Source organism: Phalangium opilio, unplaced genomic scaffold (assembly GCF_054372755.1).
Source record: "Phalangium opilio isolate 3A_F unplaced genomic scaffold, DU_Popi_V2 ptg000017l_1, whole genome shotgun sequence".
Classification (NCBI taxonomy): domain Eukaryota; kingdom Metazoa; phylum Arthropoda; class Arachnida; order Opiliones; family Phalangiidae; genus Phalangium; species Phalangium opilio.
In genome coordinates, this window is record NW_028324151.1 from 10,444,869 (window position 1) to 10,472,503 (window position 27,635).

Below are 27,635 nucleotides of genomic sequence, written 5' to 3' on the forward strand. Positions count from 1 at the left end.
GCTCGTTGGCGAAATGAAGAAACTGAATAATGCCAGTGGAAGTTTAGCCATCATGTAGTAAAAACGCGCAGCAAATACAGCCGTTTAAAAAGTCTGAAATGCCACCTTAACTAGACCAAGCACTAGGATTTACGGCTTCAATAGTAGTTAATAATGCAAGAGAAGAGCAACTCTATACGAGAGCCGAAGTTGCTAGTTGATTGAAACATTTCCTCAGTTCACAAAAAAACTAGTTTTTTTTTTTTTTTTTTTTGAGGTTTCAATGCGAATTGGGCTCTTACGTCCGCGGCAAGGATGCGATTATTCAGGGTTCAGTATGTGTGTAAGCAGGGGAAGGAAATGAGGTTTACTTGGGAGGTGACGGACGGGGTGTGGGGGTCAAGTCACCTCCGGCGGACACGGGGCAGTCGGCACCTTTAGGGTAGGATCGCCGACATGTGTCTTATTCCCTCAAACTTTGCCGCCCAGACGCTTGGCTTACAGGAGTGCGCCACACTCCCGGCAAAAAACTAGTTTCAAGTTATTTCAACAAGGACAAGCGGCCTCAGGGACTCTACATCGCGGTAGGGGACTAACAAACAATGCCAAATTCATCATTTCCAGTAAGAATTTAAAAATGACTCCACTCTTCTACATGACCCTACTTAGATACGTTTTACAATTCCTTTTAAAACCCAAGCTATACGCTGAACTTCATAACCGTGACACAATTTTAAAAATATTAATTTTTACCCGTCCGCGCTAACTTTAAAGTATCCATGAGCAAACGTACATATTCTGTTTATTCACTGTCTTTCGATGCTTTCGTCCATCCACAGGGGTCCTACTCCTCCCTGATATAAGAAAGGTGGCTTTTACAATTTTACAAATAAGAACACCAGGAGCCTGAAAGCAGTTCGAGGTCAAAGGTTGATTTTTGGTAGTTTATCCACGAGGCCTTCTGTATCTATGTGGCCAACCTTGCCACTCCCTACCGAATCGCCAAAACAGTACACGTGCATAGATCAATCCGCAGGGCTGATACTAAGTCATATTTTTTCACTAAAAATCAGTTTTTTAAAACTTCTCTACTGAAAGTATTTTTTTTTTTTAATTTTGGGGTCTTTCCGTCTTACTTATTTTCTCCGCCAAAACGTAAATCGCCATGCATTTCAATCGCACAGCTGGATGACGATTTAAACGTAAAAATAGCGAGATCGCATTTGATTTAACCCCAGAATCGTGGGCCTCGCTTCCATCGCTCAAGAAACGCTGAACATGATATTTTAAAATAATCCAATTTAAGATTTTGATTTATAACGACAACAATTACTTCTAAGCTGTGCTCCGAGATGTCTTATAGGTTTGACTTAGAACATCTGAACATAACATGAAAATTGGTACATGGTTTGCTTTTGACACAACAAAAAATATACTAAAAGTCCCCTAGTAGAGCGCGAGCTCCGGGAATGTTAACTACAGTGTATTGCACACTCTTCTTCAAAAATTATAAAATTGGTGCAGATTATGATTGGAACCACATGTAAAGTAAAATTTTACAGCTCTGTGTTTGATAGTTTGGTCGCCATATTGGAAAATGGACGCCGCATATGCTAGGTACAGTATATTTCACCATGTTGTTGGAAAATAATGAATATTGATAGATATTATAAGAGAGTTGTGTGAATCTTTTAGTAAAATATTGAAGACATCATGAGTGAATCATATACTAGCGCCCTATAAGTTACTCAGTCACACTGGCCTAATGTATCCAGCATTTTCTTCCGAATAGTACTCGAGAGGAGGAGAGGCGGGTGAAAGTGATAGTAGACGGCGCCCTCTCTCAGGGCTTTGAAATTAATGTATAATAGTTCCAAATGGTATTAACGGTTTTGGATTCTGTGTGTCACATTCATTCTTTTGCTTATTTAAAAATAATTTGGGCCTTTCTTCAAGTTTTTCTATTAGTTCTTTAGACGCATTATTAAAAAGTTTATTAAGGTTTTCTTATTTTTTGATAAAGTATGGTTTTCTCACCATAAATAGTTCCTGCCTCTGAACGATGCCTACGGAATAAAAATTCTTATTCCGTAGGCAACGCTCTGAATTTAAATGAGTTTCTTTCATTTAGGCTTTGTCAAAAATATCCAAAATTCTGCCATTTTAATGCGAAAAAATGAAACTTCCTATTGCGCAAACCTTAACCCATTAAAATAATTTCAAAGATAAAATACGACTGTGAACCGTCCGCAAGCAATCACAACATTTCTAAAACGTCGTCTGCTTATACTAACTACCTTCCAGTTCAAAGTTTCATTGGTTGATCCCCTTTTCCGGTTTTTTACCGGAAATACGTAAGCGCCGAGAGTAGTGTTATTTTCTCTCACTGGGGGTCTTATATAGGTAACACATTTTTGGCGGGAAGAAAATGCTGGATACATTAGGCCTGTGTGGCTGAGTAACTTATAGGGAGCTAGTATATGATTCACTCATGAAGACATTCATCAGATATTTTGGCCGCCATGTTGGAAAATTACCTCCGGGAATGTCATTTAGAAAGAGTATATTCTTCAGAAGTTATGAAAATAGGTAAATATTATGTTTAAGAAAATCTGAACAGCATACTAAAATATTGAAGATATGCTACTGATAGTTTGGGCGCCATCTTAGAAAATGACTGCGGAAATAGCAATATATTTCAAATATACAATTTTTTTTCGAAATTCTTATATTGAGTAGATGATTTTCATTAACGTAATAAGTAAACACAAAAAATACCTATTTACAAGTCCAAATTATCGACGCCATCTTTATAAAGAAAGAAAATTATTCAAAGCTGAAATTCTCAACATGTTGATAAGGGAATATAATTTATTATGGTGTTTATACAATCTAGTGTTGTTAAAGATTAGAATCTCTAACATTTTGTTGAACCCATCCCCATTCTTCGGGGTTTAAATCGTTTCCTAGCCTTTGTAATCGCTGAATATCTTGGTTCTTTTGCTAAAATATCACATTCGAATTGGAACGTCTTCATTCTTAAACCTGAAACCTAAACGACACCAAGCAGAGAATCTCAAATCTAGACATTTTAGGGGAAAAAGGTTAAGCGAACACGGTTCATGTATTTCTGATGCTGTGGCATCTACATGGTGTGGCTATGATAAGGTGGGATCAAAAACGGATTTATGTACTAAGAACGTCGGATCGTAGCTTTAGCCTCTAGTCCCATCCTCGCATACTTTATTGAGAAACTTCGTCTGCTTATATTTTGACTCCACCCACAAATTCTGTATATAGCGACTTCCAGAGATCGAAAATGTCCTTCTTATCTCTATTTTCGTGGTTAAATATTTTTTTCCGAAATTGCGCCAGTGGTAAAAAAGCAAAGTGGACAACAATGCGATATAACTCCCGATTTAGTGGAATCATCATTTACATTAATTAGAGAAAACGTTTCCTGCCATTGTTCGAGCATGGCTCTCCTTACCGGATGACTCTGCTTGGTTGGCATTTAGAATTGGCTCTTTGCGACTTCATAAAGCCTGGTTTTCACTGCCGAAAATTTCACGGAACAGTAAAAAAAAATCCGCAAAATTTCTTAAAAAACCGGCGGAAAAACGTTTTCACTAAAACTTGTAATATGGAGCGCGAGCTCGTCGAGACCAAGGCTTACCAGTTATGTTGAAAATGCACCAATAGCAACCTATTTATTTTAAATAGAATTTATTGTTTTTGTAAAAACGTTCATTTTTATCATCTAAATAACGATTAAGCCAATCTTCTTTAACAAATCGTTGACTACACATTTTTATAAATTTAACTCCACAACACAACACCTTCAATTTAAAAAAAATGTCGTCAAAAAAAAACCTCGCGAGCTGACCAAAAACAAGCCTATGACATCACGCATTCGGCGATTCCTATTGGCCACCGCTTTCCTTTCCGTAAAAATTATCGGAAAAATAGAAAACCAATTCCGTGTTTGCCGCCCAGGAAACGGGAAATTTTGCGGCATGTTACCTCTGAAAAAGCGGCGCCGAACACCGTTTTTCCTGCGTTTTGGGCCAGTGAAAACCAGGCTTAACCCAAGTAGATGGATAGTTTCTATTCCGGTACTGTTTTTTTTTTTTGTTCCCAATATCCAACCAAAATTAGTAGGCCTAATTGTTTAGAAAAGATAAGAAATTCTACACATGTACCTATAATGTTTTTAGTGGTGGGTCATCAGGGAAACCATTCCAAAGTTCAAACTGAGAAGTCATTTTTCCACCCGATTTTCAACGAAGCGCATTGATGTTTACCGCACGCATTATTCTGTTTAATTTAATGGTATTTAGCAAAATATTTAATTTTAAACTGTTAAATTTAATCTTAGTCATGTGAACATTCTGACTGATTTGTGCGTACTGTAATTTGGTTCGTGTCAACTGTTCAACAAGGCTCAAACCAATGGGCAAGCCTAAAACTGGTAATCCACCAACTATTTTGCATAAATGTGAGTAAAGTTAAGTGTGCATGTTTATCCTCACAAACGGGGTGACCAACGAAGACACAATAACAGTATGTGTATTCATTTGGTTCTGGAGTGATCTAAAATTAGGGAAACACAAGACAGAGTTTTATTGGCTATTTTATTTTTCTGCATAAATTTGAGAATGAAAATATTTTAAAAAATTTAAAGGTTTTTTTTTCTTATAGACAAAAAGTGAACGCTATTAAAATATAATTTTTTTTTAGTTTAACAATACGGGAGAGTGTCAGGTATTAAAGAGAATATCTACAGGGCCGGTATTCTTCTCTTTTTTGGGAAATTCCAATAAAGCATTCCATTAATTACTTGTGGTGTTTGCTTCCCTTCTGCAATTGATGGAATGGCCTATAGGCCTAAGCCTATAGTGGGAGAAAGGGTGTTAAATTCAGGGCATGACATAAGGCACTAGTCAAGGCATTTGACTACTAAAAAAAATGCCTTGACTACTAAAATAAATCGAAATCTGGGGGTTCACTAGTCAACTTGACTAGTAAAAAAAATGTCCCAAATATTCGTAAACCATGCGTCTCACTAGTCAGTGACTACTAAAAAAAAATGGAATAGGGGGGCTCACTAGTCAGGCTGACTACTAAAAAAAATATCCTTATGTAGAGCCCTGGTTAAATTGCTCCTTCTCATCAGGTATTGAGCTATTAATTTGCGCCCTCTCTCGAACACATATGTACTATTATGAAAAACGTCTCTTAGTGATTGCGCAACTACAGCCAACGGACGTTTTTTTACCTTATCAATATTTGATATTCTCACGAGAGGGCAGTTTGCCTATAAATGTATGAAAAAGAGCAGAAATTTGGCGTAAACTGATAACTGGTATTCGTGAATAGAAGAAGGCTTAATCTACTAGCAACTTAGGCTCCGTATAGCGTTGCACTTCTCTTACATTAATAACTAGTACTACCCGTAAATCATAGTGCCCCGTCTAGTTAAGGTGGCACTGTAGGTGTTTTTAAAGGGATATATTTAGTGCGCGTTTTTACTACATGATGGCGAAACGTCCGCTGGGATTAGGGCCGGAAATAAGCGCAGGACACTGGACATTGTCCAATAAAATATTAAAATGTCCCATAACTTTTTTAAAAACTAAGGGGGGTCACTGGACATTTTGACCAATAAATTTTCCAAAGTTTTGATAGCTTTACTATGAAGATCCGACACTATTTACGCACACGCCAGTGGACAATGTCCAATAAATTTTCCAGTGAAATAGGGGGGGGTCACTGGACACGTGTCCCATAAGAAATTTTTCTTATTTCCGGCCCTGGCTGCGATCATTCATTTACTATAGCAAATGCAGCAAGCATGCTACTAACGGGCAACGGCGTATTTCTTCTTCGGACTGAAATTCTTGTTAGTTGTTTGTTACTTGTACCGTTGCGTACATACGGTTACGCTCGTATAAGAAATACAACGAAAATATACTTTTATTTTTTATGTAGTATTATATTTTAAATCTAAAACCTCTTATTCAAGTAAGTAATTTAAGATTTATATATAGTTTACACGCAAGGAGGATTCATACCATTTGCACAAGAAGACAAGGCAACTTGGAGTGTAAAATAGCAGACGATTTTACACTCTAAGACGCTTGGTCTCCTTGTGCTAATGGTAGGAATCCTCCTTCTTTGTTGTGTTCTAAATGGAAACTCTAGCATGTTATGATGTTGGGAAGTATATAGGAACGTGAAAAGCATGACATATTTTACTATGTTAGCAAGTTGGAATGTAGTATTTTATTTGCTTCAACGAAAACTAAAGTATAGAAAAGCGTACAGATACGTGAATTGCCTGACTCACATCTCTGTGTTAGCATATTGGAATAAAAACGGCGCATAATGTACCAGTTCAGGCTGTTCAGCACTTTTGTGTAGTACTACGTTGTAAAACATAATATTTTTCTTAATTTTGAATGGGAAATAGACATCCTGCTTTTATATGATGTTATTATTTGACCTGAGCATTAGTACTAACAGAAGTGGTATGAGACTAGAAGTGAAGGGCTCTAGCATTGGTAATAGATCCTGGCACTAGTGAACAAATTTGAGGATTTTATGCCGCTTCCATCGCGCTAAAACTAGAGAGAGAAAAATTGGTCGAGTTCCAAAAACATTTCCTACCCCCTTCCCCTCAACCTAAAGCCGCAGAACACGGACCCGGCTCCTTGAATCTAGTTCGGCCGTCTACCACCGCGAGCGTCTCACGTTTTGGAGGGAAAAATTCTGAAACCGCCACTAGAGGGCCAACCGTTTGTGTTTTATCAAGTCTTTTCACTAATGCCGAGTGAAGAATTTGGTTAGCTCAATACTTCTAGTATCATACCACTTCTGGTACTAATAATTAAAAAACGAGCTTTACCTCGAGCTTTGCTTGTCAGTCCTAAAAAACTGCAATTTTAAACAGTCTTTGGCGAAACAAAAACAATTTTTTCAAACCCACAAAGGTCCAGAAATTAAAATTTAATATAAATATTGCGATTTTAAATTGTGATCGATATGAAAAATTTGGTTTTAATTGCGTATTTCAAATATTTGTTTTCATTCCAAATTTTACAACAAAAACGGGTATAAATGGGGCATTTCGAAACAAACAGCTAAAATCCAGGACTTTTATGACTCTAGTTCAAGTTGAAGTTAAAAACTCATACAGGGTGTAACACGAATTTGAGGCCTAAGTTCTATGAACAATCGGAATATTTCCCAATATTTCTTTTGTACAAAAATTTATTTATTAGTATGGTTACGTCATCCGTTGGCAGTATTGGGGCTTGTCCATAAAGGAAGGTCTGATCTCGTAAACACTATATATCTAGTTGTAATAGGTTTTAGCTACTAGTGTGAAAGACAAACTCATGGCTGTTACGATTATGATATTACATATAGTCTCGTCCAACATTTTGTGAGTGAAGTAGCACCTTTCTACTCGTAGACTACACATTTTTTTAATCGATGGTTATTGGCCGCTAAAATCCTTCATAATTATTGACTAACAGTAGTTTAACATAATATTTGCTATTCCGATTGTGCTCAATTAACATTTTCTTCTGTTTAATTCAAGCAGACTCTAACCTTTATAATCTTTTTCTTTACTATAGGGAAAAGTGGCCAAGTATCTTGAATTGTATTCGGTATAAGTCAAACTAAAACATTGGGGCATAAGTAGTAATCAATGTAGCAAATGCAAGAACCGATTTGTCTTCAAGGATGTTTAAAAACAATAATTCCAAACAAGTATATAATGGTCAAATGCAATATCTGCCATTACCGTTCTAAAACACAGGTATGTCTAAAGAAGGCGATATTTGCGTATACCGCACCAGAACAAAGAGAAATTTGAAATTACACGGAGCACGTCCAAGTAATGAGCGTCCATTTAAGTGCGCTCTTTGCGAATACCGTACCCGCACAAGGGCACAGTTAAAAACACACGTCGTGACTCACAGTGAGGAGCGCCCATTCAAGTGCGATATTTGCGATTACTGTGGATGAACACGAGAGAATTTAAAACAACACGTCTTGACTCACAGAGACGAGCGACCATACAAATGCAATATTTGCGATTTCAATACCCGATTTCGAGGAAATTTAAAGAAACACTTAAAGATTCACAGCGAAGAGCGTCCGTTCAAATGCGGTGTTTGCGATTACCGTGCCCGAACACGGGGAAATTTAAAAGCACACGAAGCGATTCACAGTGACGAGCGTCCTTACAAATGTGACATTTGCGAATACCGTGCCCGGACAATTAGACGTTTAAAAATACACGTCGTGGCTCACAGTGAGGAGCGACCATTAAAATGCCATATTTGCGAATACCGTTCCCGCTCAAGGGCAACTTTAAAAACACACGTAGCGATTCACAATGACGAGCGCCCATTCAAATGCCATATTTGCGAACACCGTTCCCGCGAAAGGATACATTTACAAATACACGTTGCGACTCACAGTGAGGAACGCCCTTTCAAATGCGATTTTTGCGAATTCCGTACCCGACATAGCGCGAGTTTGAAAGTACACGTAGCGAGGCACCGAGATGAACGCCCTTTCAAAGCTACTTTTTGCAATTACTCAGTCAAAATAAAGCGAGAATCAACGAATCTCGTCGCCAGCCTTCATCCTTCACAATCAGGTACGAAACGAAAGTCTACGAAAACCATCTCTTCGAAACGGAAAACTAAATATGATAAATCGAATTTTCATTACAAATGTCGAACTTGCGGCAATCTTTACAAAACTCGCGGATATTTAAATTTCCACGAAAACATTTGTGTCGAAAATGAACTCGAAATGCCTACAAAAGTTAAATGTAATCAAAAACCAAATCACTCAAACATGGAAATGGAGTTATCAGACTCCAACACTTTTCACAGCGAAAATAGAGCAACTAATTCTATGCAAACAACAAATATCATCAATAACTGTGCTGATGAATTTGACCAATCAAAAGAAGCTCCTTTTGAATCTGATCCTGATGAACCCAAATATTCGCAACAAAATTATTTTAAATTTTAAAGACCAACTTCATCAAACAGTTCGAATGGTTTTAGAAAATGTTCGGTTACTTTGGAAAAACTTGAAAATTTGGGTAACTATGATGGGTGCCATTATATTAGGTTGAAAGAGGCCCCTGACCTGTACGAAGTTCTTAAGGTTAACTTGATACCTATCATGTAATTTCTTTTTTGCTTTACTAAAATATGATTCGATAGTATTTTCATTGCTTAGATTTTCAGCTGTGAAAAACCTTTGTTATGAATAAAATTGTTTTCAATTTATTTTATTGTGGAAAAGTGAAATCAAAATAATTTTTTCGTGTAATTCTTTAAGGAATTAAAATGTAGAAACGTAAATTCCGTAGGCCAAATTGTTCTAATATGTCATTCTAAATCGAATACAATAAACTTGTTCAATTCTTCATGTAATCTCTTTCAACCATATTAATTTAATATTAGACTCAAATGGTTATTTACTGATGGATGTCACATAACAAGGAGGGCTAAGAACGGAGTAAAAAAAGGATGTGGTTACCACTCACTAATAGCTACATAGCTCAAGGGTGACGTGTGAATTACCACCTTTAAAGCGACAAGAAATCTCTCCGGCAGAAGCTATGACTTCCTTAGATGCGATATGGTCATTAAAAACGCTCATCGTATTTCTAAGATGTTTACTCTCATTCAATTGATTAAATCCCACCAAAAACGGATTTATGTAAGAAGAACGTTGAACGTTGAACGTAGCAAATTCACTACCCATCCTCGCATACTTTATTGAGAAACTTCGTCTGCTTATATTTTACTCCACCCACAAATTCTGTATATAGCGACTTCCAGAGATCGAAAATGTCCTTCTTATCTCTATTTTCGTGGTTAAAGATTTTTTCCGAAATTGCGCCAGTGGTAAAAATCAAAGTGGGCAACAATGCGATATAACTCCCGATTTAGTGGAATTAAGTTTTAAACTTAAGAATATAAATAATTGATGTTTTTTTTTTTAGTATCTAGTTTTTACCTCTCCGAGTGACGTATGTCACGGAGAGGTATTACACCGGTCGTGTCTGTCTGTCTGTGTGTGTCTGTCTGTCTGTCTGTCAGACCCCACGTGACCGCGTTCGCAGTTTACAAATCGGAGCAAACAAATACCCGATTTCCGGAACGCGTTCGCGGTTCACGGAAATTTGGCCATTCATCTACCAACACCAGTCTTTACTAACTGGCTTCTAAGGACCACAATCTGCTAGTCTTTGTCCATCCCACATGGACACTAGCCTGTACTTGCTGGCTCGTTAGCACCACCATCTTCCGTTCTTCGTCAATCCCACATTGACACCAGCTTCAATGCACCACCATCTTCAGTTATTTGTTCATACCGGCTTCTTCTCCATCGTTATAGTTTGGTTTTAAGATATACGCGGCGATCGGCTAGGGTTACGAGAAACGTCTAGCCTCCCAATGGCAGGGCTTCCACCATCGGTTCACGCGAATGCGTTTTTATCTGTTAATATAATGGAAACGAATCGTATATATACCCCAAAATTTGAAGAAAGCGGGCAAGAGGGGTACCCTTCACTTTAAACGTCAATATTAGCAAAGTTTCGAAAGATAATAGAAACAACTTTATTTTAAACGGTTTAACTATTTTTAAAGTTATTTACTGGCGATTAAAATAATTATTATCGTTTATATTTAATTAATTATTTAAGATAAACTTATTTCTATGTACTGACACAAGTGAGAGTTAATATAGAACGAGTAATGAAGATTGCATCTGAATCGAAACAGTACACGCATATCAAAGTTAATATAAAGCGAGTAGGGTGAAAAGATCCCTTACAAAACGATAACATTTTCTTTTTGCAGAATATTAAATGGAAATACTTAAATATTTTTCGGCATCACGATTCTTTTAGCAGTTGTTTCATCTCAATATTACAAGAACATCTTTTGATATTAACATTTAAAATTTTGTGTTTACTTTTTAATTCATCTTTACTACATTTATATATAGTGTAAACGTAACTTTTAGCTTCATTAAATAATAAGGATGTTAATACTTCATCTCTACATACATGTTGAAACGACTGGGTCTATGAGATAAGATAACCTAGATCTTAACCATAATTGACCTTGTTTCATGTCCTCTTATAGGAGGTCTTAACGGTTCAGAGTGAGCCGAAAGTTAAATACACATTTAAGTGATAGATATTAGGTCCTCATTAGAATTATTGTGGATACGCAGGAAATTATTAAAACGCTTTAAACCAAATGATCATGGCAATATCTCGCCGATTAGAACTATGTATTTCCGGTTTGTCTCATTGGCTTGCGGACCTGTGATTGGAATGTAAATTCGTCTCGGCTCGGAGAGATTTATTTTGGTTTCCCAACTTGTTTTAATTCCACTAAATCGGGAGTTGTATCGCATTGTTGTCCCCTTTGCTTTTTTACCACTGGCGCAATTTCGGAAAAAATATTTAACCACGAAAATAGAGATAAGAAGGACATTTTCGATCTCTAGAACTCGCTATATACACAATTTGTGGGTGGAGTCAAAATATAAGCAGACGAAGTTTCTCAATAAAGTATGCGAGGATGGTACTAGAGACTAAAGCTACGATCCGACGTTCTTAGTACATAAATCCGTTTTTGGTCGCAGCAGTAAAATCAGCGAATTATACTACCTAACTTTACGACTTGGATAATGAAGCTACTAGACAATCAAACAAATCGTACGATTAGGCAAAGACGCGTTAACTATAGCCTATAATACCAAATAAAGATATTAATGAGGTAATAAAACGCCATTTCAACACACTCAGTTCTATTTGCTAAACTGAAGTGCCAACCAAGTGAAACGACCCAAGAGGATCATGAAGCGGAACCATTAAACCGAAGATATTAGGTCCTCTAAACTGCGAAAATTTAAAACCCTCATTATCTGAAGTTCTACAGGCATTATTAAAACATTGCCATTCTGAGATAGAGAGATATATCTATCCCGATTATTCAACGGTATGCAAAGTAATTATTTTAAGCGTCTTGCGTTTTGTTTTCTTTACGTTGTTTTCAAGCGGTATTTCTAAGGGCGCCGCCATAAGCTATTGGTGCGTCTCTATTAGTGACTGTCATTTCCAATCGGAGCATCGCAATCCTTACCCTTGACAGAGCAAGTCTCTTAAGAAATGGGAGGTAACCTAAGATTTGAGGTGATTAAACTTTATAAAGTCACACTTTTAAATATATACATTTTCATAATTATATAGGCTTTTTTGGCATTGCCTCTCTCTAAAGAGAAGGCCACCAATTTCTGATTTACGTGTCTTAGGTTCCGCCAATTTTTCAAATTGACTCAACATTAGTATTGCCTATCTAATGATTGAAAGCCCCCTGAATAAAGGGGTTAACGATTCAACCTCTATTACTGGCTAACCACCAAGTTCCGTATTTTTAATAGTCTTCAGCCTTAAAAAATACTAAGTTCAGTCGATTATTTTTACACCGCAACCCTTAAAAACGTACGAAAACGAGGAGAAAGAAATTTACAAACACAGGTTTGAGCCTTTCATGCAACCTTTACATCTATCATAATAAGTTCATAAGTTTGTCACTGGTTACTGAGAGCTTGTCATGGAGTGACGTAGGTGAAACATCATATATTCTCGAAAAGGACCGCCTTGTGAGGCGCTGTCAAAGGCTTAGTATAGTCTAAATAAGAAGATGGACGATGTATAGGAAGTTTCATACTTAGGGAACACATCTTATAAACTTCTTTCCCAACAGAGCCTCCGAGATAGCTAGGCCCGTGCGTGTCGATATTTTTGTGGGGAAATATCCAGTTTCATAAAGGAAATATTTTCACCCAATATGTGTACTAGATGGCGCTCTTATTACAGTTGCGAAGGGGGTCTTAAATAAATTGTCGTTGATATTTTAGGGGCCAATTATAAAAATTTTATGAAAGAGAAAGGTTTCACCCTTAAATTAACGTAATTGTTTTAGGGACTATTAATAACATTTCATTGCATCTTTTGGTTATATTGTGTGGACAACAAAATTAATTATGAGATTTTAACATTGTTGTTTTTTTAGTAAAACAAAACTTCTTGAAGTTGCTAATTCACAGTTTTATTATACCATAAGAGGAAATTTTTTTCTCCTTCGTAAACTTTCATTTTTTAACCTTAGCTTTTTTATCCTTTACTTCTTTGGCATGATTGTTTAATAAAGGTCTTCGGAAATTTTCTAAAACATTTTCTTACTATCAGCGACCTCGGTTTCACCGCTCTACGTCTATGCCTTGCCCTAATATTGTAGCAGTCGACGGGGTCACGAGGCTGAACTTATTTTTATTTTACGATACTAAAAGCGCCCCCAAGTGAGAAAACACGGCGAACTAAATTGGTTAAAAAAAATATTCTCGCTTCGTGATAGGCACGGGCCTAGATATCTCGGAGGCTCCGTTCCCAACCTCTAAATTTTCCGAAGCAAAATACTTCATTTTCATGAAAATTTCTTACAACGAATGGAGTAAGTTTAAGAACTTTAGTTTAATCTGCTGCTGAGAGAGATAATTCGAAGCGTGTTAAACCTAGTATAGTCTCTTATTCATTATTTAAACGTATTTGGCAATTATCCGCTTGAAGTGCTGGCTAGATATATCATCCTTTCTCGTAGATCATAATCAGGGGACCAGATATACCCAATGTTAAGGGAATATATGATGGGAGTAACGTTTCAAAAGATAATTACTATAATCACCTCTATTGCGTGTCTCTTGGTGAAGAAAGAATATGGGTAACGCCATGGGCATATCTGGAAGAGAATTAGGAGATTTTTCATATCGTTTTGAATACAAGTGTGCTTATTAGGCTGATTATGATGATCGTAATAACAGTTCTTTTCAAAAACCGTATTTTTTTAGAAGTTCAGGGCTTCCGAAACGTTCTGTGGTAAGATTTGAAAAGTGTGTCGCGAGTTTTTCCGAATTCAACAAATCTTTAGTCAAATTAGGGATCATTGACAAAACTTACATAATATATTCATAAGTTTATAAGATATGTTCCATAAGTATGACACTTAATATACTTAGTAATGTTTAGAGACTTACTCAGAGCTAGTTCGAGAAAGAAGCGAAAATTGACTACACTCGGTTTTGCAGTCCATCTTCCTATTTAGGCTGTACTAAGCCTTTGACAGCGCCTCACCAGGAATCGGAAGCTCGCAGTAACCAGTGACAAACTTATGAAACATATCTTATTAACGTATGATATATTTCATACAAAGTGTATGCCCACGAGATAGTTTAAGTCATAATTGCCCTAAAAATAACATATAACTGTCTCCAGGAGTCTAGTGTAGTGACTTTATTTAACACAGACCATAAAGACATATATTCACCAACAATTTTCGAAGCATTGGTCAAAATTGGGTATAAAAATTGTTGACGTATGATTTTCTTAAATCGGAAAAATGTGTCATATATTTATAATCGGCTAGGATATTTTTCACAATTTCGAAAAGACTGGCACACACATCAAGGTAACTTCGTTGCCTCGTATATTTGACTTCTTCCATATGGATTAAGGGTCGCGTGCCATTTGACACAAATTTATTTTGAAAACGAAGTGGTAGGAGTTAGTTCTTGTTAATGGATTGGCATTGGTTCTACCAAATGTAAGGCAATCTTTTTGTTGAACCATGACGAAATAAGGCATTCCAGGCCTAGAATTTTACTATAGCGCTAGGTAATTGCTAAATGTAATAACTAGCAATACTGTGTTCAATAGCAGATTGATAGCTTTAATTATAACAAAAGAATATTGGTATAATAATAACATTTTGTAGAATCAGAAGTGAAGGACGATATAACATCGCTGTGCATCAGCATTGTCTCCTAGCACTGAAGAGAAAAGGGTATATGCGAAACGCAGCGGCGAATTTGTGAACTAAACCAGAGGAATGATTTTGGCGCGAAAGAAATTTTTAATAAGCGGGGCAAGCAAACGGAAGTAAGTGGTAGCCAATGAGGAAAGGTTTGAGAGAAGAGCGCGGAAGAAAACAAGTTGTTCCATACAAAGTGTTGGGTTGTGAATATAATAGTAGAAGTCCACTTTATTTTTCCAATTTTAAAAAAAATTGGCGGTCTATAGGTATTTTTTAAACGCTTGTGTTGAAAACGAAATTAATATGAATTCAAATGATTAAAATAGCCTTCTTCATGCTAGAATATTTTTAAAGTATCTCTAGTACAGCACCGTTCTAAAGGTTTTTAGCGGGGACAGTTGGACCGATTTATTACTAATTAAAGGTTATGTACGTCGACATAGAAATTTGTTTTCCTTTTTTAAGTGTACAAATTTTTTCAATGCTTTAACGTTTTCCGTTTGCGAAAGATGCTGGTCAATATTTTTCAGTTTTACAAAGCGTGTTAGTCGCTTACGGTTAAGTGCTTTTAATATCACATAGATCGTGTTCAGATGTCGCTTTAATTTGGGCATGCAACGATTGCAATTAGTTACATTGATTCTAGGCGTTTTTCCTAATTAGCAAAGAAACATAAGCCATTCTAAGTCAAAATTATAACGCGATAACAAGCTTCACACTAATCACGACACTGACGGCGGTCTGACAGCTATTATTATCAACCGGAACTTCCGTAGGTTAACCTAACTCAAGATCCGGGTTAATGGGAAAACTATACTTGTAAAACTGAGCTATAGATGGCGGGCTTGGATGTCTTGGAAGAAAACGCTGTTTACAAAAGCATAACCTACGTCCAGTACTTATAGGGAGCTGTAATATGATTCACTTATGGTAGAATTAACTCGAATATTTGTGCAACTCAAACATAAATTCGGGATTTAAATAACGTTAATCTAAATATTCGATATTTCATGATGCACATCTACATGCCTGACTGACTGATCGATTCAGCTATGTCCAGCCATTTTTTGAACGATATTAGCTTAATAATAAAGATTTATTTTACAATCGGTGGCCATTTTGGTGGCCAGAAATATCCTGTGTATGTTTCAAATTTCAACAGATTTGGCTGATATTTCGTATACTTGATCATTAATTAATTTTATAGACGGTCTGTATCAGGGCCGGAAATAAGCACAGGACACTGGACATTGTCAAATAAAATTTTAAATTGACCCATAATTTTTTTTAAAAACTAAGGGGGTCACTGGACGGTTGACCAGTAAATTTTTCCGAAGTTTTGAGAGCTTGACTATGAAGTCGCGACAGTCCAGTAGACAATGTCCTATAAATTTTCCAGTCAAACAGGGGGGTCACTGGACACATGTCCAATAAGAAATTTTTCTTAATTCCGGCCCTGGTCTGTATGTTTTTGGTACGCCATCTTTAAAAATGGCTGCCAGAGAAGTAGCAAACACATCATGACTTGACCATATCTCTACATTTTAAACCCTTCAACTGATATTCATTAAACTGGTTAATGATCTAAGCTAGCGATGTGTGTGTTTTTTTTTCGTTTAATTGTCAAAAGTAACTCAGTCATAATGACAGGATTATTTCCGTATTTTCAACCATTTTAAAATAGTTAAATATTTCTTTTTTAATCCAAGGTCGGTAATTCAAATCCACTCTGCGATGTTACGTAACTTCACCTCAGTGTTCTGTAAGAAAAAATTATAATGTATCCATGCTAAATAACTGTTGACTTGAATGGACAAGTCAATACGGAACAAACGTGAGATGATAACCTTATATCATTTATGTTACTGTTTCCGCTCAATAGTGAGCCTCTGATGGTTAGAGCATTGGGACATGGACCTAAGATCGGTGGTTAAAATGCACTCTGAGATATTAATTACTTTTACCTCAGGGTTCTTTAAAAATACGGCTAATGAAGCCTACCCATGTTAAATAACTGTTGACTTTAATGGACAAGCCAATAACGAGCAAATATGCCGATGATAAATTTGAAAGTTATCTCAGTGACGTTACTTTTGTGGCTCAATAGTGACTAGCCTTAGTAGCTCAGATGGTTAGAGCATTAGATCGGTAGTTCAAATATACTCTGGGGTGTTAAGTAATTTCAAAATCTAATGACGCCTAAACAACTCTTTAATAGAATAGTTAAAAATTTGTTAATATAATGCAAAAAACTTTAACCACTACCGTACTTTTCATTTAACTATTTCCTTCTACCATCATTGGAAATAAATTGCTCGTTAATGATTAATTTAAAGACATGTTCAAACGGTACTTAAACCCGTCGACCCAGAACAATAAAAAACCTTGACCATAAATCTTAAACAAAAAGAATTAATGTTAAAAGAGGCTTAGAGATGCAAATAAAATAGACAATTTCTGTAGAGAAAACCAGTCTTATAAAACGCATGGCTAACTCCACAACGGTCATTTCATTGAAAAGAATGAACAAGCTTTTATTATTACTACAAATTTACGAGAAAAACCTTCCTTGCGAAACGACAAAATGTTACCCAAAAAACTAGTACCAGATTTTGACACCATACTACATGATAACTACAGCTTCCGAGGGTTAAGTGGACAAGAGTGACCCAGTACCCAAAAATGGCGTTAGACCGGAACTGCTAAAAAAATAGAGGTACATACCTAATACTTCTTATAACAAAAGATAACGGCTTTAACGTTTCTTATTCATACAAGATTGTATTGTTAACTCTAACCGCCTGCCATTACTCGTAATTGAATGTAGTTGGTCAGTAAGTCGACCTTCATCGGTTCAAGCGCCTTTCTCGATCAAAAAGATAAATGCAAGTTAAGAAGACGCTTTAGACAACTAAACAGAATCATTCCAAAGTCGAGATCCAGTCGGGAAGGGAGTTATTTGTTCGTCCAAGTGACAATGTTTAACGCTATAGACCAACATGGGAATTATATCAACTGAGCAGCTAACACTACTTATATGATTATGGAGACTAAGTTTAGAAGTCTAATCGAGTAAGTCTTTTTATTTCAAATATTTACGAATTTTATACTAAAACATGTGGTGGTTAATCTTCGAAAATATCAAAAAATATTGAGTACCTGGTCTTAATGTCGCTTAGAATTGACTTTGTTCTTTCGCTATTAATAATATGTACAGAAGGTTTTAATGGAACATAACAATGTACGTTTCCGGATTCTTTTTACCTGAAACTGGGGATATTTGTAAGGTCATAAGTGAATCATATTACAGCTCCCTATAAGTACTGGACGTAGGTTATGCTTTTGTAAACAGCGTTTTCTTCCAAGACATCCAAGCCCGCCATCTATAGCTCAGTTTTACAAGTATAGTTTTCCCATTAACCCGGATCTTGAGTTAGGTTAACCTACGGAAGTTCCGGTTGATAATAATAGCTGTCAGACCGCCGTCAGTGTCGTGATTAGTGTGAAGCTTGTTATCGCGTTATAATTTTGATTTAGAATGGCTTATGTTTCTTTGCTAATTAGGAAAAACGCCTAGAATCAATGTAACTAATTGCAATCGTTGCATGCCCAAATTAAAGCGACATCTGAACACGATCTATGTGATATTAAAAGCACTTAACCGTAAGCGACTAACACGCTTTGTAAAACTGAAAAATATTGACCAGCATCTTTCGCAAACGGAAAACGTTAAAGCATTGAAAAAATTTGTACACTTAAAAAAGGAAAACAAATTTCTATGTCGACGCACATAACCTTTAATTAGTAATAAATCGGTCCAACTGTCCCCGCTAAAAACCTTTAGAACGGTGCTGTACTAGAGATACTTTAAAAATATTCTAGCATGAAGAAGGCTATTTTAATCATTTGAATTCATATTAATTTCGTTTTCAACACAAGCGTTTAAAAAATACCTATAGACTGCCAATTTTTTTTAAAATTGGAAAAATAAAGTGGACTTCTACTATTATATTCACAACCCAACACTTTGTATGGAACAACTTGTTTTCTTCCGCGCTCTTCTCTCAAACCTTTCCTCATTGGCTACCACTTACTTCCGTTTGCTTGCCCCGCTTATTAAAAATTTCTTTCGCGCCAAAATCATTCCTCTGGTTTAGTTCACAAATTCGCCGCTGCGTTTCGCATATACCCTTTTCTCTTCAGTGCTAGGAGACAATGCTGATGCACAGCGATGTTATATCGTCCTGTACTTCTAGGGAGCTGTAATATGATCCACTTCTGGTAAGGTGGAATACATAGTATTAAGACTGGGAGAATTGGTAACATCATAAGTTAATTATGCCTCTAAGTACACAAATCGCTTCCACTTCTATGGCAATAGTGTTTGTCTGGCTCCCTTTAATGAAACCCTATACTCTCTCCGTATCATTTATCACCTCAACTTCAATTCAAAATTGTACCGCCTAGCCTAGCGTTTCTTTTATCCCTTTTAGAATGTTTCAGGACTGAAACCACCTCTATCTCACGAGAGAGAAAGGGATTTGGGGTTGCTCAAGTAAAATTCGTTCCCCCCAGTGCCTGCCTATACGAAACGTAAAAATCTCCTTTATTCCACTGGATGATTTTTTTTCGTCTCGACCGCTTGGTGGTGCACCGCGACAGAAATTTCAAAATTTTCTCTCTTCGGATCTTAGCGCTATACGAGTTCTGACGTCACAGAAGCCTGCAGAAGATGCCCAGTTTTAACCCGTATTTGTGTACTTAGAGGCATTATTAACTTATGGTAACATTTACACCAGGAGGCGAGGCTACTTGGCGGATAAAGTGCAGCACCAAGTAGCCTCACCTCCTGGTGTAATTGGCATACTCGGGGGAAGCAGCCACTCAATGTACACGCTGTACCTTTGAGTTTCTTAAAATGATAACGCATAATCTTTGAAAGTATTAATAATGATAGGGATAAAACAATTCTGTACAGAAAATCTGAGAGTGATTAGCCCCTTGGGAAAATAAAACAATTCTAGGCTACGAAATACGCCTCAGTTTAAATTGTAACAGTACATGTGAATTAGCATGTATACAAACAGAAATTTCATAACTTAAAAGACCAGAATCACTTGAGTTAATGGCGCTAGTTCGAAGTTAACTTGTCTCGTGTGTTCACAACATATGTTCCATTAGTTTGTCACTGGTTACTGAGAGCTTGTCATGAAGTGACGTAGATGAAACGTCATAGATTCTCGTAAAGCGACTCCTGGTGAGGCGCTCTCAAAAGTTTAGTACAGACTAAATAGGAAGATGGACCGCAAAAACTGCGTGTAGTCAATTCTCACGTCGTTCTCGAACTAGCTCTCAGCCTCTAGCATTACAAAGTACTGGAAGTGTCATACTTATGGAACACATCATATCAACTTATGGTTATATCTGTAAAAATATGCCAGACGTCGTATAATTATAAATATTAATGTTATATTACGAATACGAACGACGCCAGTTGCCAAAGGAGATATCAATCAGTCTAGTAAAGCTCATGAACATAAGTGTTTGATAACCATTCATTTTTCTAACAAATCTTTAGCTTTTGTCATATCCTGTTGTGGGCTATAATCCTGACTGCCTTGACTAGCTTATCGGACACCGCCGAACAGTCATCGAATGACACCAATCAGTTAGCTAGACCTCATAGTATTGAGGGTTTTGTTGAGGAATTCAACGATTTCGACGAGACACTATCTCGAAAACCTAGAGGACTGTACGAAGACTATTACTATCCTATACATCCTCCACATCCAAAGTACAAGAAAGGACACTACGTACCCGTATCGGAATATTACGTTAAACATCACAAACCAGGTTTGATAATTCATGACATTTGCATGCTGTAAAAAATATCTATTCCGACTACAGGCCTTTTCAGACTATACAACTTTTGCCTCAACTAGATAGGTCAATAAGTTGAGTCAGAAAAAGTGAACAGTGAACAATTTTTATTTTGGTGATTCAACTTGTCCAACTTCTGTTCACTGAACTCAAGTTGACTCATCTAAATGAGTCAAAATGTTGTATCGTCTGAAAAGGCCTTAAAATCCACTTCTGTTGATTGCCTATAGGAAAGTTTCTTGTTAGTTATTTTATATATATTTGAAAAGCAAATAAAATTCTGAATATTTGAAATTTAAACATTCTCTATATTTAAAAAATACGCTCAATTAAGTTTTCCTATTGTACCTACTCCTCTGTAAGTGACGAAAGAGGGCTATGAAAGTCTATTGGACAAATTTCGTCAAGGTGGTAAGGTTGTCCTATGGAATTGCGTAACTCTTTTTCGTTATCCTTGGGGAGAGAACTAAATATTAGGCTTCATTCAAAAGACTTATTTGCCGGTGTCATAATAAATAAGTAAATTGTTGGATACATGGTACCTATCAATTTTAATTATTTATTTTTTTATGTTCTTTTGTAAAAACAATTCTAACACGGTATTTGGCTTTAAAGAGACTGTCAAGTTGGTGTCGGCGGGTGAGTAAAAATTATTTAAATCACATCACAGGCACCACGTGAGCTTAAGATACAAAGGCTCCACATATGGAGCGAGACTGGACACCTAGTCCTTGTTTTTCGCAAGATTGCAGCGCCATTTCCTCGAAGTGCTAGTTTTCGAAATAAAACGAACTAAGCTTCTTTTAACTACGGCTCTCCTTGGTCACGTGCCTCTGACGTATTTCAATTAACTTTTATCCACCCGCCGATGCATGATTTACAGACCCTTTAAGACTAACCTAATCGAGAAACTTTTTTTAAAGTAAAATTAGGAAGAGTAAGTTCAAGCCGAAATTGAATACTCCTTCTATAGATTAATAATAAAAACATTTGGCCAATGCTAAATGTTTTTATGAAAATTTTAAGAAATATCTCGATAAGCGAGTACGAAAAATTGCAAAATAAACCAGATCTTAAGTTATATCAGGGATAGTTTTAATTTTAGAAATAGGAATGGAGAACAGAGTAATCTGGGCGCGCGTCAAATCCCGCGGGTCATAGCGACATGTTGTAAAATGAAATTACGTATTGTTCGCCGTCCCCGTCAGCAACGTCATCAAAACGTAGTTTAAGTAACCATTAATCGATGTTTTATGACTGTTAATGTAGCTTAGCTTTCTTAACTCATTTCTACGTTGCACAAATTGAGTGTACATTTATCGTTGATGATTTGAGACATTCTGTCCCTACTTTTGACGCATCAATTACATTTTCTCAACACGAATCTCTCTTTTATATATTGACTTGCCGAATATTTTCGATATTGTCTTTAAATAGGATATGACGAGTGGAGCAAAAAGAAACCAGAAGTTTGGGAATACAAAGGTACATACCACTACAAGAAGAAAAAGAAGAAGCACTACCCACCACCCCCTCCACCCTTTCTTCCGGCCGCCATGGTGGCTGCTGGACTCCCCCTGATCATGATGCCCTTAATCACCATGCTAATGACCATGCCAGTACTGGTACCCGTCAACGGTGGTACAACCATAGATGATGGTACTGGTTTCATCAACAATGTCAATGGTGGTGGTTCGACTAGTTTCATCACGACCGCCGGACTATCCAGTGGATTAAATAGCAACTTTATCACCAATGGGAGAAGGTAATTGGCCAATGCAATCTGTTTAGAATCATAATGGGCAAGGCCATATAGAGTAATGGCAGTTCTACGTCATACCCTTCAAACTCTTGTGTCATCCCCTTTCTGGGATCCCCTTTTGCGCGCCCAGGGAAAGGGATACACTGTGTCATTCCCTATTGGGCGCGTACAGTATGTACATAGGTGGGGTGGCGTAGCGGGTAGCGCTTTCGCCTCGCAGCAAGAGGATCCCGGGTTCGATACCGGACTGTGGCACCGGGTGAAAATCTGGGAACAAATCCTTTTACGTAGAGTTTGCAAGTTCTCTCCCCACTTGTTAAAAAAAGTTTTTCTCCGCGGTCTAACCAGGTTTCTCGTTTCCATCAAAACTTGCAGAGGTTAACAGTAATAGTTAGTATAGGGCGCTGTAGGTTAGCTGTGGCATAGGGGCTAGCCACCACCCCTCTATGCAATGTAAAGGGACCCACCTGTAAACAAGCCACAGGCTTAGTGTGGAAATCTCTTCATAGACCAAGCCTAGATTATTATTATTACAGTATCCCTTCTTACCAGAGCTCGCCCAGAGGGAGGGATATGCATTCTACACCCCTCTCTACCGCCACTAGTCTATAATGCGATGATATTTTTCAATGAATCTCTAGCAAGTGCAAATTTACTGCTAGATATATAGCGGAAAAATGAAAGTGTCAACCCTTAGCACGTGAACTATCAAACCGAAACTGTAATTCTGTTGTCGCATAATTTTGAAAGTTATGATGAATGAAGCAGCCAATTTCTAGTTCTCTTTTAAATTTCTGGCCACCATCTCTCTTATTGCGAACCCCAAATTTTCAACTTCCAAGGTAAAGCGGATTGGGCGAGACGTTGATTATCAGTCAGTCATAATAGATATAGATGAATATTAAAAATTGATAATTAATATACGAGCAATTAAGTAAAGATAATTTAGCCTACGCTAATCTGAAATGCAGACATCGGAAAATCCGTGAAGTAGTACTAGTCGTCCATTAGAATTTGTTAGCTAACTTCACCTGATTCACACTGAGGCTCGTGGAAGTTAAGTGCTTGTATCATCTTTAGTAACAGAGATGGATGCTGGTTTCAATTTGAAATTTTCATTCTTTTTAACAATGAAATTAGTTGATGGAAATAAATTAGTAGTTATAGGATCAAGGACTCTCAATAACCCCTTATAACCATGATTTACTTTTCGTAATACTTTTTCTAAAACTGGCATTATGATTTTAATAGGCGAAGGGCGGTCAGTAACGGACAACCGGACATTGCGCGGGCTTTGAAGATCCGAGAGATGCAATTGGTTGGCGATTACTTGAGACAGGTCAGCTATGATGCCTCGCAACAGCATCGTCTTTTGGCCAATTACTTGCAGTGCCAGGGAATGTTGGCGTCCGACGAACACTGCCTCGAAAGGTTGGCTTGCGAGTTCAGGAAGAAAAAACCTGACCAAAGGAGAAAGATCGAAGAGTTAGAGAAAACCGTCACGTCCATGTAAGCGTAACAATTGTTTTAGGGTCACTTCTGAAAAAGAAGAAAAACATCATTTCTTCTATTCTAAAAAAAAAAGAAATAGAAAATAGATCTAATAATGCACTTGATAAAATGGGGGAAATATGACGCGTATGAATAAGCAGTGTTAAAGGAAAAGTTCGGGTAATATAACATTATCCCTTAAAAGAACGGGAAGCCCTCAGATGAGCGGTTCCCGTATGAGCGGATTCCATAATAGCGGTCCTCATATCAGCAGTTCCCTAAATAGCGGTTTCCCGAAATGGCAGTTTACCCGTTACAACAGTTACCGATACAGCGGTTCTCGTAAACGCGGCGTACCATTACAGCGGTTCTCGTAAACGCGGCGTACCATTACAGCAGTTCTCTAAAGAGCAGAAAAACAGGAATGCGAAAAACGACTGCTCTTTTTTATGGTGTACGCTGTGTTATATGAACTTAAATAGAACTAGGTCAGATATGGTTAGCTTCGAGTTGATTATTTGAACCCCCAATAGTGTTAGGTTAGGTTTGGTTAGGTTAGGTAAGGTTAGGTTTGGTTAGGTTAGGTAAGGTTAGGTTAGGTTAGGTTTGGTTAGGTTAGGTTTGGTTAGGTTAGGTTTGGTTAAGTTTGGTTAGGCTAGGTTATGTTTGGTTAGGTTTGGTTTGGTTTGGTTTGGTTAGGTTAGGTTGGGTTCGGTTGGATTTTTTAGGTTTTGTTTTGATTGGTTAGACTTAGGTTGGTAATATTTTGGAAAAGGTGTAACAATTTTACGCCTTTTCCAAAATATTGTTGTTTGTTATATTTCACTTCCCAAATAATAATATACCTTTTCCAAAAAAATTACTCTTTACAATTATCTACTTCCGAAATACAATAAGCTTTCTTGAAATATTTTCTATTCTGGTATTAGAATTGTAAACTGATACAGCCTGAAGAATAGTGTAATATTTAAGTGTACTTTAAAAACACGATCCGTTAGTAGGTCACATTACTGACTAAATGATCACAGAAAAAGGTAGTTTTCGAAAACCACGAATATAACTGTATTGTTAAGAAATACTCGAAACTGAAGACAAACACTGCTATTTCCCATAATAGCAGCCGCTATTTCTAAAACAGCGGCCGCTATTTCTAAAACAGCAGTTTTGAAGAACGCCGCTGTCTTTTTGGAATCGCGGCTGCTATTTCGAGAGCTGTTCTACCGGGAACTGCTCATACGAGGTACACCCAAAAGAACGGCTGCTTTTTCTAAATATAAAAGAAAAAATATTGAAAAAATAAATTTTCTCTTTGTTCAAAATAATTAGCATTAAGTTGAGGAGCCGCCATTCTGATTACTAAAACGCTGCTCATCCAGGGTTAAAATGGAAATTAATAGAGCCCAACCTCTATTTCCCTTCCGTTAGACCTCTATCTCAATCTACTGAAGCCTATTTCCTAATTATTTTATTACTTGCAATAGGGACTTGGAACTACTACGTCATGCAACATCAGGCTACCTTCAACCAGTGCTAAAAAACATACCAGGGGGAGGGGCTTATATAGCTTTCATTCTGTAAAAAAAACATACCATAATGGCGCTGGGGGCGGAGTTAGGGCCGAATTGTCAAGTCCCTATTGGGGATTAATGTAAAGTTGTCCTTTATTACCACAGTATATTTCTATCTTGTAAAGGTTTGAGGTGGGTTTATAAATGGCAGTGTGTCTCGACAGTTTCTAAAGCAGTAGTTTACCAATTCCAAATTTTGGACAAAAAATTATTTATGTATTTATTATCCTTGAAAAATTAATACCCCTACTTTGCATGTTCCCTGGTGGTTTTAATACTGAGCTGAAATACAGAGCTATCCTGAGTGCAGTATTACAACTAGACAGTAGTATCATGGATAAAGAATGAGCGTGAGGAAATTTGTTTTCGCTCTACAGGATAGGCAACTCCCTATCATGAACGGCAGCTTATTCTGTATATACTCTGTTACAACATCGGTTGTCAGCACACTCAAAGCTAGGTCGCTTTATAACCTAGCCTTGTACGTGCTGTCAAGAGACAAAAAACTTCAGGATCTTCAGGATTTTAAAATATGCGCCAGTTTTTTAGCTTGAATGCACGGACCTCTAGGCCTTAGTTTCAAATGCATGTGAAATTGCCTCCAGACTACTACACGTATTTGAAACTAAAGCCTAGAGAGCACTCGAGCTAAAAAAACTCCCGCCTAATTTAAATCCTAAAGATCCTGAAGTTTTTGGTCACTTGTCAGCACGTACAAAGCTACGTTGCATAGAGACCTAGCTTGACGCGTGCTGACAACCAATGTTGTATCAGAGTATATACAGAATAAGCTGCCGTTCGAGATAGGGAGCTGCCTATCCTATAGCGTGAAAAAAATTTCCTCAAGCGCATTCTTTATCCATGCTAGTATTCTCAAAAATCATATTGCCGCCACTTTTTAAGTTAAGGGCAGTTTGGGCTGGTATTTAGCGCCACCTATGGCAGAGTGAAATATAAATTTAAATTTTAATTATTTAGATTTCTGGGCCACATTTTACACAACGAATTCATCCCTCGTTCATTTAAAAGACGATTGAAAAATGCAGTTCAATTTGGTCGACAATCCGAAAATTCGTGTTCAAATCGTTATCGATGCGCCACGATAGATGGAGCCAGCAGCGTCAATTCTACTCGAGATTCTAATCGATCGGAAAAGGCAGCTAACCCTAATTATCATTCTAATCAATGGACGGACGCTGACGACGACGAGGAACGTAAAAACTTGCTTGCGGGCGCCAAATAACGAAGCCAAAATTTTAAATAAGCTCCATTTCCTAACAATATTAAAACAGTACACTTAAGTTATATATTTAATACTTCATCGTTATTTATATATTTATTATATTTATATATTAAAGGGATAGTGAAATGCCAAATGACGTTGACATTCTCTACAATTTTATTCTTATTTCCCGAGTAATAACATAATTTACATGCATTAATCAACATTAATTTTATTTTTTTGGAAACTAAATTAGATTTAAAATAAAATTACAATAATTTAATGTTAAATCCCTTAAACTAATAACAAGCACTTCCCGTTCCCTTTAATTTTCATATTTAATTTATTTACTTAAAAAAAATCATAATCATTTAATTATAAAATATCTTCTTGCGGTATTTGTATTTAATGAAAAAAGAAACGTTAAATAAAATTGAAATGAAAACAAATAATTAAAAAAAATTACTAGCGCCCAACGTGGGGCTCGAACCCACGACCCCGAGATTAAGAGTCTCGTGCTCTACCGACTGAGCTAGCCGGGCTTGTTTCGTTGCCGCTATTTAGTAAATATAAACAAAGACCTTTATTTGACGACCACAAAATTTGGTAACGGAGGTGTTTGGCTTAGCGATGCCTTTTCAAATTGAAGGAGTGTACTATATTTAAGTGCTAATTATTCTTTATGTTTCAAATTGCTTTATTTAGGAAATTGGTAAAATACACAATTATTTTGGCCGCTGCCGACTTGGTATGGATCAAAATTCACTTCTAAACAGAGTAGGAAACTTGAGCATGAGAAACTA

The 27,635-nt window shown here is 36.9% G+C and overlaps 1 protein-coding gene, 1 long non-coding RNA gene and 1 other non-coding gene across 5 annotated transcripts; 2 read left to right on the plus strand and 1 right to left on the minus strand.

Annotated features, from left to right (window-relative positions):
* Position 1: 1 nt before the first annotated feature.
* On the plus strand, positions 2–8,018 carry LOC149703707 (uncharacterized). Of its 2 annotated transcripts, XR_016381926.1 has the most exons (3): positions 2–143; positions 5,458–6,003; positions 7,623–8,018. It is a non-coding gene; the product is annotated as an uncharacterized LOC149703707 (long non-coding RNA). The 2 variants fall into 2 exon arrangements; XR_016381925.1 differs by lacking the exon at positions 2–143 and having other exon boundaries at positions 2,810–6,003.
* A 7,352-nt stretch (positions 8,019–15,370) lies between these two features.
* Positions 15,371–27,598, plus strand: LOC149703708 (uncharacterized). Of its 2 annotated transcripts, XM_089866968.1 has the most exons (7): positions 15,371–17,625; positions 17,737–17,981; positions 20,488–20,762; positions 22,227–22,554; positions 23,803–24,060; positions 26,589–26,901; positions 27,538–27,598. In XM_089866968.1, the coding sequence occupies exons 2-6, from the start codon at positions 17,947–17,949 to the stop codon at positions 26,851–26,853; spliced, it is 1,161 nt and encodes a 386-aa protein (XP_089723094.1). In that variant the 5' UTR covers positions 15,371–17,625; positions 17,737–17,946; the 3' UTR covers positions 26,854–26,901; positions 27,538–27,598. The 2 variants fall into 2 exon arrangements, with proteins under 2 accessions (XP_089723094.1, XP_089723093.1); XM_089866967.1 differs by lacking the exon at positions 27,538–27,598 and having other exon boundaries at positions 17,688–17,981; positions 26,589–26,859.
* Positions 27,302–27,374, minus strand: TRNAK-CUU (transfer RNA lysine (anticodon CUU)). The gene has a single exon. It is a non-coding gene; the product is annotated as a tRNA-Lys (tRNA).
* Positions 27,599–27,635: the final 37 nt, after the last annotated feature.

Coding starts and splice junctions, on each gene's coding strand:
- LOC149703708 (XM_089866968.1), top strand. CDS start 17,947: ATGATTATGGAGACTAAGTTTAGAAGTCTAATCGA. Junction 17,982..20,487: donor AAGTTTAGAAGTCTAATCGA/GTAAGTCTTTTT, acceptor ACAAATCTTTAG/CTTTTGTCATATCCTGTTGT. Junction 24,061..26,588: donor GAGAAAACCGTCACGTCCAT/GTAAGCGTAACA, acceptor TTAATTATTTAG/ATTTCTGGGCCACATTTTAC.